The sequence below is a fragment of the Furipterus horrens genome, unplaced genomic scaffold (genome assembly GCF_987537825.1).
Source record: "Furipterus horrens unplaced genomic scaffold, mFurHor1.1.pri manual_scaffold_7, whole genome shotgun sequence".
Lineage (NCBI taxonomy): Eukaryota > Metazoa > Chordata > Mammalia > Chiroptera > Furipteridae > Furipterus > Furipterus horrens.
Genome location: NW_028327177.1, coordinates 113,763,879 through 113,780,976, shown reverse-complemented (window position 1 = coordinate 113,780,976; position 17,098 = coordinate 113,763,879). Strand labels below are relative to the sequence as shown.

Sequence of the window (17,098 nt, the reverse complement as noted above, 5' to 3'; positions counted from 1 at the left end):
CGTCCAGATATGCCAAGATTGTGCGTTCAATCCCTAGGCAGGGCACATACAAGAAGCAACCAATGAATGCATTAAATGGAAAAACAAATCGATGTGTGTCTGTCTCACCTTCATCTAATATCAATAGATAAATATAAACAAATAAATGCCAGACACAAAAGGTCTCATATTGTATGATTCCATTTATATGAAATATCCAGAATAAATAAATCCATAGAGACACGATGCAAGTTGGGTAAGCTGTTTTACTTTGAAGCAATGGAAATGTTTGGAACTAAATAGAGGTGGTGGTTATACAACTACACATGTATATGTACTAAATGTTACTGAACCATTCAGTTTAAAATAATTAATTTTATGTTATGTGAATTTCACTTCAACAAATTATTATTTAAAAAAAAGAAAAGTCTAGCTGGTGTGGCTCAGTGAACTGAGTGCCAGCCTGGGAACCAAAGGGTCACCAGTTCAATTCACAGTCCCGGCACATGCCTGGCTTGCAGGCCCGGCCCCCAGCTGGGGGCACGAGAGGCAACCACACAGTGATGTGTTTCTCTCCCTTTCTCCCTCCCTTCCCATCTCTCTAAAATTAAATAAATCTTTAATGAATAAATAAATAAATAAGAAAAGAAAAAGAGCTAGTCCCTGGCCCATAAATGGGGAGGGACTGTAATAAAACGGGCTTCCAGTGACTTGAAAGGATTATGAGGAAGCTATCACTTACAAGAGAAAATCAGGTTTCAGTTAAGCTGAAGAGATAAGGAAACACTATGAAGAGAGACAGAAGAGACCTCAAAACAGAACTAGAGCTCCACACATCAAGGGGAAAGGCCAGGAAAAAAGAGGACCGAGCAGGTGAAGAAGGATGGATCAGGGTGGGCAGGGGCTCTGCTGGAAGGCAGACAGAAGAAGAGTGGGCAGCCTGTGCATTTTGTTATTAGAAAGCACAGAACTTTCCTCTTCTAACCTAGCTATTCAATTACCATGACCAGACTGCCAATGCCAGCAAAGTAGGGATGTTGCTTTCTTGTTAGAAAATATGACATTTGTTCATAATTTAAAAAATCCAAAATCCAAGCTGAAAAACCAAAGTTATTCCTGTAAAATTCTCAACATCCATTAAGAAAAATTCTTTTTTTCCCTAGACAATCTTAAGTTCAAACTTAACTCAGGCCTGTATTCTACATGACTTGACCTGTTTAGCTCAAGTTCAAAATATTTAACAGTTCAAAACTTTTTCCAAATGATATTAAAAGTTAACTACTGGTTTCCCAAGGCTGCAACAATGGTTGATTAGTGTCAATGAGCAAATCATCTCCATTTGTAAAAAGAGTCACCTTTACAGTACTTAACAAAATACATTCCAGTGAGTTGTTCACACACTGTCTTCCCCAATACCTTACAAGTAGGGCTGCGGTCTTAGAATTGGTAGCTACTCAAATGTTAGATGCATAAATGGCTGCCTATTGATAAAAATCAACTACATCAAAGATGGATTTTGATGAACTGGATGAAATGCTATATTTTTTTAGGTCAGAAATCAGTTAAGGCAAGAAAATAAAAGTAATGTCATGGAAAGAGAACTAAAACACACAGCTTTTGCTAGTAAATAACTGATCTTTGGCAATCAGTTATTTAACCATCTTCTGCAGGATCAATTTTTTAAACTATGAAACAAGGGAAGTAAACCAGATGATGTTATTGTCCCTCCTCAGCCACAAAATCCTAGTATTCTATGATATCATCCCTGGCTTCCAAATGTCAGTCCAAACTCTGTTTTTTCTATGATATCATCCACAGTTTCCAAATGCTAGTTAAACTTGAATAAAAAATTTATTTAGTCAAGATAATCTAGGTTTTGAGGACAGCATGGTGTATGAGCCAGAGGGAAAAAAGCCAAAATCACTTACTAAATATGAAATCATTAAATACTCTAAATTTTAATTGACACTAAAATATAAATATGAAGCTCTTATTTCAAATTTTCCTAGTTTATGGAAACTAACAAGCTGAAATAGATATAATAAAATAAGAATTTGTCCATCAGAATCTAATAAGTCTACAGTCAAATTACACCAAGAAAATAAGCTGAGACCTAATATTTAACTACATCATAAGACATCTAATTTACAAATGTCAGACTGCAGAAAGGGGCATTTCTTCATAATTGAAAAAGAAAAAGCATGTAAGTCACCAGAGCTGTTTAAACAATAATCTTGTAGATTAAGTACGATTTTTAATGTAATCCTCAGTCCATCTTGTACAGCCTGAAGTGTCTTGATAGAGCTGGGTTGAGGTGTATACATATATACAGAGAGAGGATAAAAAGAATTAAAGTGAGTTGTTACGAGAAAGAAGATATGCATGATGGACAACAGAGGACAAGATAAACATGCCACCGCCCTCTACTCCCTTCCTCCAGGGTGCCTCCACACCTCCTACCCACGACTGGCCTCAAAGGAAAGGCAAGAGGACCCACCCACCCCCTCCTAATCCCTGTGAAGTAACTAGACAGTCAGCTTCAAGGAAAGGAATCTCCTGATCCTCCCAAGGAAAAACCAGGCATCCGCGGTCACTCAGCACCTTCCCTCACTTTGTCACTTCAGGGAGAAAACAGAATATGAGGTCAAAATCAATAGCTCACTTATAAATAACCCACTGGAATGGCTTGTAGCTGCCACTGCATTAACAAACCAAGCTACAGGTAGGGTGCAAAGATCCACTCACTAAGCATCTCCCCAGCCCCGTCCTCCAGAGATTACCTTTCAGACTGTGACTTTCACTGTAATCCCCAATCCCTTAAAATGGAAGTCCAAAGCTATCCACTACCAATGCTGTGCTCAGGTTTGCCTCTCTAATAACTGTGATGATATCACCTTTGGAAGAAGTTATGTGAAATAGAGGGCAGGTATGGTCACTTCTGATTTCAAATGGGTGATTCAGATGATGCACTGTCACCTTCCCCATCTAAAAATACTATGGTAGATGGGGAGGAAATTATAGAGAGCTGGACACTAAAACACAGGATCAGGGAACAAGATTTCACATTCAATTAATATATTTATCACTTAAAAAAAAGTCCATAAAAGAATTCCCCCAAAGATGTGATTTGTACCACAACTGCAGAGAAGTTAAAGGTGATTCCCAAATCCTATCCAAGGATAGTAAGGAAGAAAAACATAACCCATTATCTCCAGCACTGTAACATAAAATTCCAGTATCTGGTATACTCTGAAAAAGAATGTCATTGGTTACTGCTCTATTTAAAGAAAATGATCTGACGAGCTTATACAAGCATTTCAGGTATGGCCCTATAACGGAGAGGGAGTAATTTACTTGTAGTTGGACATAATCACCATTCAACTTCTTTCACAGGCAACTCCTAACAGGAGCACGCTCCAGTCAGCTGTGCAGGCCATTAGTGAGTTCGCTGTTACGTCCATGGTCTCAAAGCACAATGGAAAACTCACAACCATCACTTGCCCCTGCCATCACAGGAAGCTTGGCAAAGTGCTAACTGGGGTCCAGCTCCAAATCTACCTGAATTCTTTTCTCAGGCAAATCACTTAGCGCTCTGCTAGAAGTCAGTTCCATGAAGGCAAAGATCTTTATTTGTTTTATTCATTAGAATGTCCCAAACCTCTAAATTATGGCCTAGTATACACTTAATAAATAATTGATCAGTGAGTGATAAATGCTATTGAAGGCAATCGATCAACCATGTGATATCTAAATGACCTCTCTTTCTAACATTCTGTGATTTTGGTTTTCATCTAAAAACATGTAAATCCCCCACCAATAACTAAAATAAATTGTTTTGAGTATTATGTAGCATTTTCATATACATTACAGCAACTGTGGGAACAGTTAGTTGAAAAGCATTTCATCTTATATTGAAGAAACCAACACTCAGAAACATTATTTACTTGCCAACCCGCATGTAGCAAGAGAAGATGGATTTAAAACTCAATATACAGAACCCAAATCCAATACTGTCCCACACCATGTTATCTACTATGTATCTACAGTTGTGTACCTGTGCATGCATACATACACAAACCTTAAAGCTTTTTTCTTTAACTTGGACTAAGTTCTCTCCTTTAACACATAATTTAAGGAGTTATGCTCCTGCAGAAAAGATACAAACAACCAAAAAGATAATCTTTGGCCATTTCCACTTCTGGACAAGATAGAACAACAGGACCAGATTAACCCTCTCATTTGGAATAACAACAACAAAAACCAGGCAAAATATATGAGAGTTCAGGAAGACAAAGACAGCTGAAGTGTGCAGGACAAAGAACCAGAGAGGAGAGAGCTGCACTGACAGAATGCCCAAGACCTGCAGGTACCCTCCAGCCTTCAGATGGTACTGATCAGAGCACACAAAGAGAAAGGATAAAAGGTAAGTGTCTAGTACCTATTCCCACCTACCAGACTGCAAGCTTCACAACTCACAGGTCACTGGAGAAAGTACACAGAATGGCCTTTTTTTTTTTTTTTTTTTTTAAGGTTTATTTTATTCTTGTTCAAGAGAGAGGGGAAGGCGGAGAGGGGTGGGAGAGAGAAGCATAGATGTGAGAGAGAAACATCAATCGAGTGCCTCCTTCACACACCTCAACTGGGGATCGAACCCACAACCTAGGAATGTGCCCTGACTGGGAATCTAACAGGCAACCTTTCAGTTACCAGACAACACTCCACCCAACTGAACCACACCAGCCAGGGCCAGAATGGTCTTGACTCAGTAGTGGGGACTAATTAGCCCTACACTGAGTACTATTCCTATCCTATCTAACAAGTGTTTTAAGCAAGATCTAAAAGGATCGAACTGTATACAAGTAACTTAAAAGTCCTAGAACAAAAGCCAAGAATACTTACAGGAATACAAAAATATCCAGTATGCACCAGGGAAAATTCACAATGCCTCTCATACGGTCAAAAACTACTAAGCATGTAAGACAGAAAGATAGATAAATCAATTAAAATCAATCCAGAACTGGCACACATGTTAGAATTAGCAGACAAGGATACTGAAACAACTTGAAACAACTATTATAACTGTACACATGATCAAAAAGTTAAGTAGAGCCCTGGCTGGGTGGCTCAGTTGGTTGGAGTGTTGTCCCATGCACCAAAAGGTTGTGGTTTGATTCCCAGTTCAGGGTACATACCGAGGTTGTGGGTTCCATCAATGGACAGGGCATGTATGGGAGGCAACCAATAAATGTTTCTCACATCAATGTTTGTCTCCCTTACATCAATGTTTCTTTCTCCCTCTTCCTTTCCCTAAAATCAATAGCATATTCTCAGGTAAGGATTAAAAAAACAACTCAGTAGAGACATGGAAGATATAAAAAGACCCAAATCAAACTTATGAGATGTGTGAAATGAATAAACGCACTGGATAAAATTAACAGCAGGTTAGGCATTTCAGATGAAAAGATTTTAGAAATAATATTTCCCAGTTTTTATTTATTAGAAAAGGCTGGAATCTCTCTTGAATACTTCACGTCCTTTAACTGTTGTGTATATCAACAGTCTCCGGAGAAACTGTTATGTACCAAGATATGAGGTGGCCTCAGTGCAGTAGAGAGGAAAGACAGACTGTGAGGGCACGGTGACACAGATTTGTTTGTAGAGTGTACAGAGAGCTATGGAAGCCAAGATGGGGGGCACTTTACGGGGTTGGGGGATATGAGACAGAAACTTGGGAAAGTTAGGCAAGGCTCTCTGAGAGAGCGAGATCTAGAAGGCTCCAGCCATGTAAAGATCTGGAAAACTGTGTGCAGCAGAGCACTCACCTAATGTAGAGCCTCGGGTGGGAAGGGGCCTGGCACCAGAGAACTAAACACACGGTACACACAGGTGGAGGCAGGGTTAAGAGAGGAAACCAGTGGCAGGCAAGTGTCTCAATATAAACATTAATTTATAAATCAGGAAGATCTGAACAGCCTGCGTATCTGATATTTACTAATTACTGTTCATGTCTTAGGTATGATAATGGTTATTATAAAATATTAAAGAGTCCCTATCTTTTAGAGATACGTAATAAAAAGTTCTACAAAATTTTATGTCTGGGTTTGCTTCAAAATAATCAAAGTGAGGGCAAGGGAGTAGACTGGGGAGTGGAATGGTATAGATAAAACAAAATGGGCCATGAGTTATTAATTGTGAAAGCTGGATGATGTACAGAGAGGTGCATTATACTATTCTGTCTACTTTTGAATGTTTGGAATGCTCCATAATGAACACATTATTTAAAGAGCAAACTTATTTAAAATATAAGGGGGATATTTAGAAATATAAATGCCCCCTTCCTCGCGGAATTTTTAGGGTGGTAAAACTATTCTGCATGATACTCTGCTGGATGCATGACACTGCATTCCTCATGAAAACCCATAAAACAAAATGAACCTTAATGTATGCAAATTTTAAAAATTCTGTAGGAGGTCGGGGAATCCCAGGATGAAATATAGAATGCAACAGAACAGAAGACGCCTTCCAGAACCAGCTTTTGTGGGATTCTGATGCATCCATAACGTTTCATCAGGGGTCCCTGCAAAGCCCTCCAAGTCCAAGAGTCCCTGGCAGAGTATACAAAACTGAGTATGTGTTGGTACCAATGCCTTTGTCTAGCAAAAGGCCCTAAGGCTTTCACAAAAAAGGTTGAGAACCACTGATGTTTCTCTTGCCATCAACTTCCCAACTAGGAACTGAACCGCTTTTGCTCTTAAGCCTAATGGTAATACCTCACTACAGTCATCTGGAGTCCTTGCAACGACATGACTACACAGCCATTAGCACAAACAATAATAAATACGTACCACCAGTGAATTTTACTACTCTGAAAAGTTGTGACAGGTACCAAAAAAAAAAAAGGAAAAGTTGAAAAACTATGTGTAAGTTTTCTTTATAAAACATCTATTTATCATACCATATTTCATTTAATCTAAAGTGCACCATTATTTCTTGTGCCCCTAAGAATGAAAATCAATCTGCCAAATAACTGATGACTTCCCACTGACTGTAAAATGGTTCCAATTTCAGAGATGTTCAAATGTAGAAAAATGTACACATCTTACAATCAATGGAACATGGCATTCCCATGGTTCATTAGCTGTGGCCCATCTCAGACCTCCTAAACAAAGTAGGTCTAGGAATCCGCATTTTGTTTACATCCCTCCCATAATTCTGGTGGGATAAAGATGAGGTAAACAGCTAACCTTCAGAGACAGCAGAGTAGAGAAAGCATGCACTTTGGAGTCACATAGCCCCAGACATCTCTGTTACCTCCAGCAAATTCTGTAATTTCCCTGAGCCTCTGCTTTATCTGTAAAAAAAAAGTCAATGCCATCTACTTACTATGGTTGATAAGAGAACACATGTGAAATACTTGCCACTGAGCAAGAGGTGTACAATAACACACATATTTATTGAAGAGCATACTTATTTATGAACACGATATAACATTTACCTTACAAATAAGAATGGGACTTACGAAATTACTTTTCAGAAATACTCTACCACTCAGTACTCTCACTAGCTAGGCACAGTAAAAAAGAATCCTTCAATAAGTGTTTATTCTGTAACTCCGCAATACACATGCATTTTTTTATTTATTTTTGTTTTTCTTTTTTTTTTAATTTATTTTTATTGTTTTTCTACATGCATTTTTTTTTTTTTTTTTTTTTTTTTAGCACATCAATTTTAAGAGCTCCTAACTTCCGGCCAAGATGGAGCATCTCCCTCCACAACTAAGAAGGACTACAACTACCACAAAACCAGAAATAACCAGAAGTTCCAGAAAATAGTTACATGGGAGTCCAACATATGAAGTTATAAAGAAGGGGTGCTCGTCTGGACGGGTAGGAAGAGCAAAGCCAGGATGGAGAGGTCAAGCTGTGCTGGCGGCGAAGGGCGGCGGGGCTGCAATAAGCAGACACCCATATTTAAGGGGAGGTGAGAAACACCTGGGGAGCACCCGCGGCTGCAGGCCAAACCCGTCAGCTTGCGATTCCAACGCGGGGGAAGGCAGACCCCTATTGCCTCGGACTGTGAGGGCTGGAGGGGGTAGGGATGGAGGAAGAGACTCCGGGTCTCTCAGCGGAGAGTGACCGGCAGGCATCCATCTTAGACCCCCGCGCCTACACAAAACGCCACAGCGTGGTGAGAAGGGTCCACCGGCTGTGACGAGTGCACGGGGATCCGCCCCCTATAGCGTAGAAGGTGTGACAGTCCCGCCCAGGAAGGAAAGGTAAACAAACCTGTCAGGATGGCAGGGATCATGATAGAGATCCCCATGACGCAGCTGACCAGACAGCAAATACATGATCTATCAGACCAGCAGATAGGAAATCTTTCTGAGGCTCAGTTCAGAGCTATACTCATAAGGCAACTTACAGACCTAACAGCGGATCTTAAACAAGATGGGGAAGGAATGAAGGCTAGCTCTGCTGAAATGAACGAAAATACATACGAAACAAGGGGTGAGGGAAGGAAAACCAGGGATCAAATCAACAAATTGGAACATAGGGAAAGAACAGTCAACCAGTGCAGAAAGAGGAAACAAAAAGTGAGGAAAATGAGGAGAGGCTCAGAAACCTATGGGACAGCTATAAGCAAATGAACATCCTAATTATGGGTTGCCAGAGGGTGAAGAAGAAGAACTAGAAATAGAAAAATTATGTGAAAAAATAACAAAGCAGAACTTCCCTAACTTGGGGAAGGAAATAGACTTACAGGTCCAGGAAGCACAGAGAGTTCCAAAAAAACTGGACCCAGGGAGAACCACACCAAGACACATTATCATCAAAATGTCAAAAATTAAGGATAAAGGGAGAATTTTAAAAGCAGCAAGAGAGAAGAAGGGAATTATGTACAAAGGGGTCCCAATAAGACTATCAGCTGACTTCTCAAAGGAGATTCTGCAGGCAAGAAGGGGCTGGCAAGAAATATTCAAAGTAATGAAAAGCAAAAACCTACAGCTACGAATACTCTATCCAGCGAAGCTGTCATTCAGAATAGAAGGGCAGAGAAAGAGCTTCCAGGACAAAGTAAAACTGAAGGAGTTCATCAGATCCAAACCACTGTTATATGAAATGTTAAAGGGACTTGTTTAGGAGAAGGAGGATCAAAACTATGAACATTAAAATGAAAACTGTATCACAACAACCAACAACAGAAGCTAGGGAATCAAAATAAAGGCAAACTAAGTAGGCAACGAGAGTGGGAAAAGAATTATAGGTGTGGGGAACATATTGGGGGGAGGTCAGCTGGGAGGGGGAAGGGGAGAAAAGGAGGGAGATGGTACAGGAATTAAGAAGCATAGTAGGAGGGAGTGGAGTAGACAGGAAGATGTTGAGAAGAACTTTATGCACAACCAATGGGCATGGACTAAGGCGAAGGGGACAACTGTAGGGAGGGGGGGGTCACTGGGTGGAGGAGAACAAAGAGAAAAGAAATTGGGACAACTGTAACAGCATAATCAATAAAACATTTTTAAAAACTTTAAGAGGTCCTACATAAATGAAAGGTGTTTAATAGCATTGTGATTAGAAATAATTGTATTTGGTTTACAACAACAAAGATAACACACAAAAAAGCATACTTTTAAGTGTGATATAATTTTGTAGTAGCTTATAGCTCTGTTTGATGTCCAAGTTTTCATTTTGTTTAGTTTTAGTTTGTATAACTGGAAAGTTTTTTTTTTTTGGAACACTGGCCTAACTGCATTAAAACCCCAAAAGTAATGCTGTGGAGCTTCTCAGCTCACGGTGCTCAAAAAATACCTACATGTTTTGTTTCTAAAGTGATCCTTAAAATCCAAACAGTATTTTAGGCAGCACCTTCAGAACCAACTAGTCGACACAGGATGTGACTCATAGGGGACAGGTTTAGCTATAATTGGATAGAGTTCTCCCACATGTGTAGCATGAAGAAGGAAAAAATAACTCAAAACCCACAATTACACAATGTCTCACTCAGCCTTGCTCTCCCAATGAAGAACACATGGATTCAAACTAATTCTGCGCCAATGCCACCAACCCCACCCAGAACGCCCAGGGTGAAGAGTTTGCTGCGGGGTGCTAACCCACCTCCCCCGGGGTAAGCGGTGGTGGATCATGCCAGACACAGCAGCAGAGAGGACACCTTCACCGCCCTCCTGCTCCAGGGACTTGGCATGAGGATGAAGAGGGAAGAAAGATGCTGGGAGAAAAGCAACACGTGCCTCATCTCATTCTTTCCCTCAACCACTTCCTAAAAGGAAAGAGTCCTTCCATTCAGCTGCCCAAATCTGAAACCCTGGATTCCTCCGTGACTCCTCCCTTTTCTTGAATGCTCAGGTCTCCACTAAGTCTCTGGCAAACTCCCTGTAAATTCCTCACAAATCCATCCCACCCCTTCAACTGCCCTAGCTGATCCCTCTTATCACAAGGCTGACTTTGTCCCACTTCCCAGACCCAGCATTTCAGTCTATAAGCCATCCCTCTCACTGGGGCCCAAGGTATCTCTCCTACAACTCAGTGCTGACCGCGCACTCGCCTTTCCTAAATTCTTCAACAGCTCCTCATTACTTATAAGATAAAATTCAAATTCTTCATCCACTCGCAACCGACTTCCCAGCTTTATACTCTACCAGTCCCGGACTTTGCCAATTTTTCTCATCTTAGTCACATTAGATTTCTCCGACTCCTGATTTCGCACACATCTGCTTCCACAGGACTGGGGCTTTGGTCACACTATTTTCTCTGTCTGGCATGAAACTTACTTTTTTCTGCCTATCAAACTCATCCTTAAAGGTGAGACTCAAATGTCTCCTTTCCTGGAATGGTTCCTAAAACTCTCTAAGCCTCTCTTCCCCTCTACTCCCTCCTTCTAGTCAAAAGTCATCACTCCTACAATAACTTATAGCAAATCAGTAATATAACTCTTATCTCAGTGTTATAGTTATAGATATGTCTTCCCTACAACATTCTAAGTGCCTCAAGAAAAGTTTGATAATTTTAAATCACCGTTCTCTACCACGATTGGAGCTTCAAAATTTTACTGGATTGATTTGGGAAGCAATGATCTCAATTAGCATTGGCCTGATTTTAAATAATATGTGAATAATGTTTAATTCTTCCAGGGGGTATTTATTTTGAGAAGCAAGTTGTCCAAAGCAAATTTCTCATTGGTGGGAGGCAGAGTCTATTCTTATAAGTCCCTCTGACCCCTAAACATTCCCTATCACTGCCAATACCGCTGCCATGACCAGTTTATACCTTACCCCCCACTCACCAGCATTTTATTCCCAAACCCCTAACACTACCCCAGCCACATACCGGTTTCATAAGCTCTGGACCTCAGGAAACTCAATTAGGTAGAGAACGGGAGGATGCAGATAATGATCCAGACCACAAGCAAGCACATGTGGCGGCAGGCTTGCAGATTATACTCCTTGAGTATTTAGGTTAATCACTCCTCCAGAACTGACAAAGAGGCAGTATGGATTCCGGACTCAGGCAGGACAGAGTCAAGACTGACATTCTCCTCTCTACACAAAGGGCCCAGAATCAGAGTCCTTATCAGTAAAATGAGAAAATGGATGCCTATAAAGCAGCTTGTTAGGAAAAGTAAACGAGAGCAGTGAGGCAGGGCCCAGGGACACAGGCCTGCAACATATGATGAAAAGCTCCTGAGGCTTTGGAGTCTCTGTACAAATGGACTTCCACCAGCACCACATGCCCACTAACAAGGCACTGAACTGGTACATATGCCTCCTCCAAGTCCGTTTCCCCATCTGTAAATCAGAAATAACAGTACATACCCAACACAGGGATTACCTTTGGACCTGCCACAGAAAAAAAGATTCCCCATGTCAGCAGCATTCTAAAAAGCTGCTTCAACCACCGCTAGTCTTAATACTGTTATTACAAAAAAAAAAAAAAAAAAAAGCCCTGCTGCAACATGGCGTCAGCTCTTCAACAAAGAGCCCAATCCTACTGCCATTTACACATTGCGGAATGACCACTAGCCTGAATCCCCATTTCCTCCCAAACTCTCCTAAAATGGTAACAAACACATTAAAACACAAAGGAAACAGAAAGGAAGAGAAGACAACACATGATACATTTCAACAACTTTTGCAAGATGGATAGCAGTTGAAGGAGTGGTCACTGCCCCTCAGGACTACTGAGCAGCTCAGCAATGGAGCCACCAAAAGCCACCAAAGGCCAGCCTGGGCTCAGGCCTGATGCAGGGGGAGCTTCTGAATGAAATATTCAAAGCAGTAGGGCCCCCAGGTCCAGCAGGAGACCCAAAGCTGTTTCTGAAGAAACTGAACCACATTGGCAGGAGCACTGTAAACAGAAGTCAAAATCTAATCCAAACCCGGGCCACGGGTGTATCACAAACATACCAGAGGCAGAAAATTGTAGGTGTCTTCTCTGTAGACACTGATTAGTCCCAGAGAAGATGTGAAAGTGTTGATGATATGAGGGGTAGATGCCCAGTGAAAAGTACACCTGCACCCCTACCCCAGGGTAGTCACATTAGACCACCAGCGCACACACCCATTTTCTCTCCCTTAATCAACTTTTCAGCATCTTGCTCTTAATTATAGACAGCCAAGGATCACCAGACATTTGTGATATAAACAAACATAAAACAAATCCTGAAATTAACAGGCACACTGGAGAAAGCAGAATATTACAAACATATTAAATACATAGAATAATTAAAAAAGAACATGTACACACACCTCAAAGATAAGGAAAGATACTACATCTATCAAATAAGAATGAAATGGAAACTGAAAATGATATGGAAATAGACACAGAGAACAAAAAGAGCTTCTAAAACTTTAAAACATCATTGAAATTTTAAAAATAAAAGCTTAGAAGACAAAATTAAGAAATTCTCACCTTCTTTCCACTTTCAATACAAAGATATAAATAAGAGGCAACATAAGTTAAGAAAATCGGATATTCAATAACCAAACCAATAAATACCTCAGAAATCAAGAACAAAATATGAAGGTTAGGAAATTATCAAAGAAGTAATGGACATTTTTGAAAACTGAAGGATATGAGTGTCTAGATTGAAAGGGCCCACTAAGAAAAGATGGATGACGGACAGACAGAAGGAAGGACCCACACATAAGCTTATAACATTTCATAACACTAGAGAAAAAGACTTTAAAAAAACAATCAGAATGGCTTTGGATTTTCATCAGAAACCCTTAAGGCCAGAAAAAGTGTGAAAATGACATCAAAATTGTGGTGGCAAAAATTTTTATTTTCAACCTATTATACTAAATTCAGCCAAATAATCTACAAAGCATGAAGACCAGAGAAACACCTTCAGACATGCATGGCCTCAAATAATTTACCTTCCATGCACTCCTTCTAAAAGGGAGATACACTTTAACAGAAGAAAGCAAATCAAGAAAAAAGAAGACAAGAGATCTAGAAAACACAGGCTCCAAGACAAAAAAGAAGGGAACGGAAGCAGCAGGAAAAAAAATCCTATCCAGAATGGAGTAAGAGGGTGGAAGGCTCTGCAGGAGCAAGTGTCTAAGGGGAAACTGAGGAGACCTGATAGATGACTTGATGTGTGACCTGGGGGGGGGGGGGGGGGGGGATCAAAAGACATTTAACATATTTCTTGGGAGTAGTTGAGGGAATGTAATCTACATTAAAAAAACTAATCAAAAAGTTTAAAGGGCAATTAATTATTTGCTACAGGAAAAACAAAATGTTTAGGGAAAGAAAACAATCATGGGTCACTATTTAACTCAGAAGTGAGCAACAAATACATGTGCAATATTGGGGGGGTCTGGGGAACAGAAGAGGGCAAGTATTCAGTTATGATACTAGGAAATCAAATGCTTATTATACATTGATTTAGAAATAGGAAAGTAAAAAAACAGGAAAAAATAAGCAAAACTAGTTTAAGACAGTAGCTTCTACTGGAAAGTAGAGCCTGGAGGATTAAAAGGCCAAAGGCAGGAGGCTGTTGTTTTTTCATTTTGAGCCTTTTAGTACAATTTGATTTTTTATAAATTATGTGTGTGTATTAACTGATTAAAACTACTTATTCTCATATCAAGGGCAATCAGTTCAACTTATAAAGTTGTCATTATCAACTTGACTTACAAGTTTCTTACTTGGAATTCCAAACTCATTATCTTAGAAATATTGTAAAGTGATGGTTAGTTTCTCAAGTCAGCTTTCAGAAGGTGTTTTACCCATAAGGATTCAAAAATATGGTACAAAGTAGTATATCAAGTAGTCCTGAATACCGTAAGAATTTCTGTGGGAAGCTACGCTCTGAGAACTCAGGAGGCCTGGTACCCACCTCAGTCCTACCCACCCAGGTGCAGCCAAGGAATACTTCAAAGGTAGAATGTATAAGGCACACGGAAAAGGGATGGAAGGAGAGGACCTGGATCTGGCAGGATGGATGATCAACTCTATTTGTGTTAGAGAAAATACTGTTGGAGGTCCCTCTTGCCCCAGAGGTGGATCAGGCTGATCAGTAAGGTAATCCTCCCTCTACACTCTCAGCAGTCATTCCTCCTCATCAATCAGGTAACAAGTACATCATTTCAAGTATTAATTAGCAATCATTATTTTCCACCATGCCATAATCAAACTTCTATAATATAAACAATATCTTCATTTCATTCAATAAAACTTTGTGGCCTATGTCAACACTACGTTCAATTTTTTAAAAAAGATTATACATTGCGTGACCTTAAGCAAGTGACTTAAAGCCTTACATTATTCATCTTTAAAATGGGAATAATGATACCTACCTAACTGGGTCACAAGTAGAGGAAATGATGTGTATAAAACAAGGAGGGGCAGGTATATAGCAGGCACTCAATCAGTGGCAGCCTCTAGTTGTCCCCTGTCCTCTACCCCCAACCAGACTGGTTTCTTACATGTCAACAAAGCCACAAATTATATACATGCTTTTAACAGCAAAATAAACTTTACAAAACCATGCATGATACATTAAAACTTTTAAAAATTAATGTGATGAGTCGATTTACAAGCATTCATTACTTTTCCTAAGCCTTAGTTTTATGATCCAAATACTAATGCAATTTGCAGTTTTAATTCAGCTAAACCAAGTTCAGCTTATTCAGCTAGATGAAAAAAGAGGATTAAGAATGCAAGACATTATAAAAATACAGCATTCTTCTTCGGTTAGACTGCAAACTCATATGTAACAATGTCTGAAGAGTCTGCAAAAAGCGATGCTTCCAAAGACCCCAAGGAAGTCTTCTAACTTAAAAAAAGAAAACTGACCAATAATTGATGCTTCAGAGATTAATTTTTTCAACTCAGATGCACCACAAACCTGAGGTGAAATAAAGGGTCTGCATAATACACAAAAGAAAGTAAATGTCCAGGTACATGCAACTACCACAGACTTCCCATTTGGACCATTTCTATCACACCTTCCTTTATGGGGTCATTTCCAGAATCCACCAAGTCCCAACACGAGAACACTATTATGTTTTAGAGTAATTCCCAAATGACAAAGCTAATTAAGTAGAACAGAACCAACTGACCCAAAGCCAAGTTCTCCTTTCCCTACAAAGTAGGTATTCAAAGTAGGACAGTGGCCCAGAAATATAAGATCAGTCCAAACTCCAACACATCCCAGACAGGAACCAAAAAGGTACTGAAGAAGAAGCTAAAAGGTGCGGACTACCTGGAGATTCATTCACTATTTAAAAGTACGCTTATCAGTAGCAAGATTTGGAGACTGCCATGAACTAGTAATGAAAAGTCCTTATAACCTTTTCGTCTCTCTCATCTTTTTTAAAGCATGATAACCACAGAGTACAAGCTCAGTCAGTAGTGTAGCCTCTACTGGGACATCAAAACCACCGCTAAGGGTTTACAGATTTAGTCAACAGAAAACGTGAGTTTCGAGGTGTCCAAAATCCAGGGCCCTAAAGTGACATGCATAAGGAGGATTAAAGAAACGTGGTGCGGCAGGGAAGAAAAGCTGTAGGGGCGCCTGACTCTCGAAAATATAGTGAAGGGCCGAGGAAGCTATGTGGAAGGTGCCACGGGGTGGATCCCGGGTCTTCCGCGACGGCTGAGGGGTCCCCAGGTCTTTCCGCGGCGGAGGAGCAAGGGCGGAGGGGAGAAGCCATAGGCTGACCCGGGATGGGGGCCAGGCAGGGACCACACCTCCCGGCCAGCTCTGCAGGCAGAGGCCGGGTCCCGAGGCGACCCTGGGAGCTGGGACGGGATGGGGATCCCCGGGGAACCAGGAGGGGACAGACCCACGGTTCAAGGCGTGCAGACTGGGCCGCCGATGGCCGGAAGCAGCCGGGGCCCGGCCGACCTGCCCGCTCAGGCGTAGGCGGCCCCACTCACCAATGAGCCGGCGCACCTCGTCCTCGCTCAGGTAGAGGCTCACGCTGGGCCCCGCGGCTGCGGGCAGCAGCGCCGGGGGACGCGGGGCCGGGACGGCGGCGGCGCCGGGCGCAGGCAACAGAGGCAGTAGCGTGAGCAGGAGCAGCAGCGGCGGCGGCGGGGCCCTCAGGCCGCGGGCCCCCGGGAGACGTCCCCAGCGCGGCGGCCCCGGCCGCGCCGTCCCGCTCATGGCCACCGCCGCCGCCAGGAGAGAGCGTTGGCTGCCCGCAGCTCCACCGCCGCGGCCGCCGCCGCCCACCCCCGGCCCCGAGCCCCTCACAGCCCCGAGCCGGGGGCGGCCGCCCAGCTCATCGCGCCACCGGCCCGTGGCAGCCGGCCACCGCTTTAGACTGCCGGAGCGCGCCGCCGCCGCCGCCTTCTCGGCGGCATCGTCCACTGCAGACCTCTGGCCGCGGGGGCGCGCCCGTGCGCGTCGCCGCCGCCCCGAGAGCGCGCGCGCATGCATGGCCCGCTCCGTGCAGACCGGGCTTGGCGCGGAGCGCTTTGATTTTAAAGTGCAGTTGCCCGCGAAGGGCTCGCTCTCACCCTCTAAAGGAGTCTGCCCCCGCCCCCACGTTGTTACCAGCCTGATGTTTGCTTGTCTATTGTCTATAACACCCTTACTGCAGCGGGGAGTGCGGTCAGGCAGGCCCGGGCTGTGCCTGCAACCGAGT

The 17,098-nt window shown here is 42.1% G+C and overlaps 1 protein-coding gene across 2 annotated transcripts in view; it reads right to left on the bottom strand.

The window, feature by feature from the left end:
• Positions 1 to 16,819, bottom strand: part of RYK (receptor like tyrosine kinase) — an 86,119-nt gene extending 69,300 nt beyond the window's left edge. For both annotated transcript variants that reach the window (XM_090284318.1, XM_090284319.1), the window contains exon 1: positions 16,386 to 16,819. In XM_090284318.1, coding sequence (XP_090140444.1) covers positions 16,386 to 16,614 — 229 coding nt within the window. In that variant the 5' untranslated portion in view covers positions 16,615 to 16,819. The remainder of the gene's footprint in view (positions 1 to 16,385) is intronic.
• Between the last annotated feature and the right edge of the window lie 279 nt (positions 16,820 to 17,098).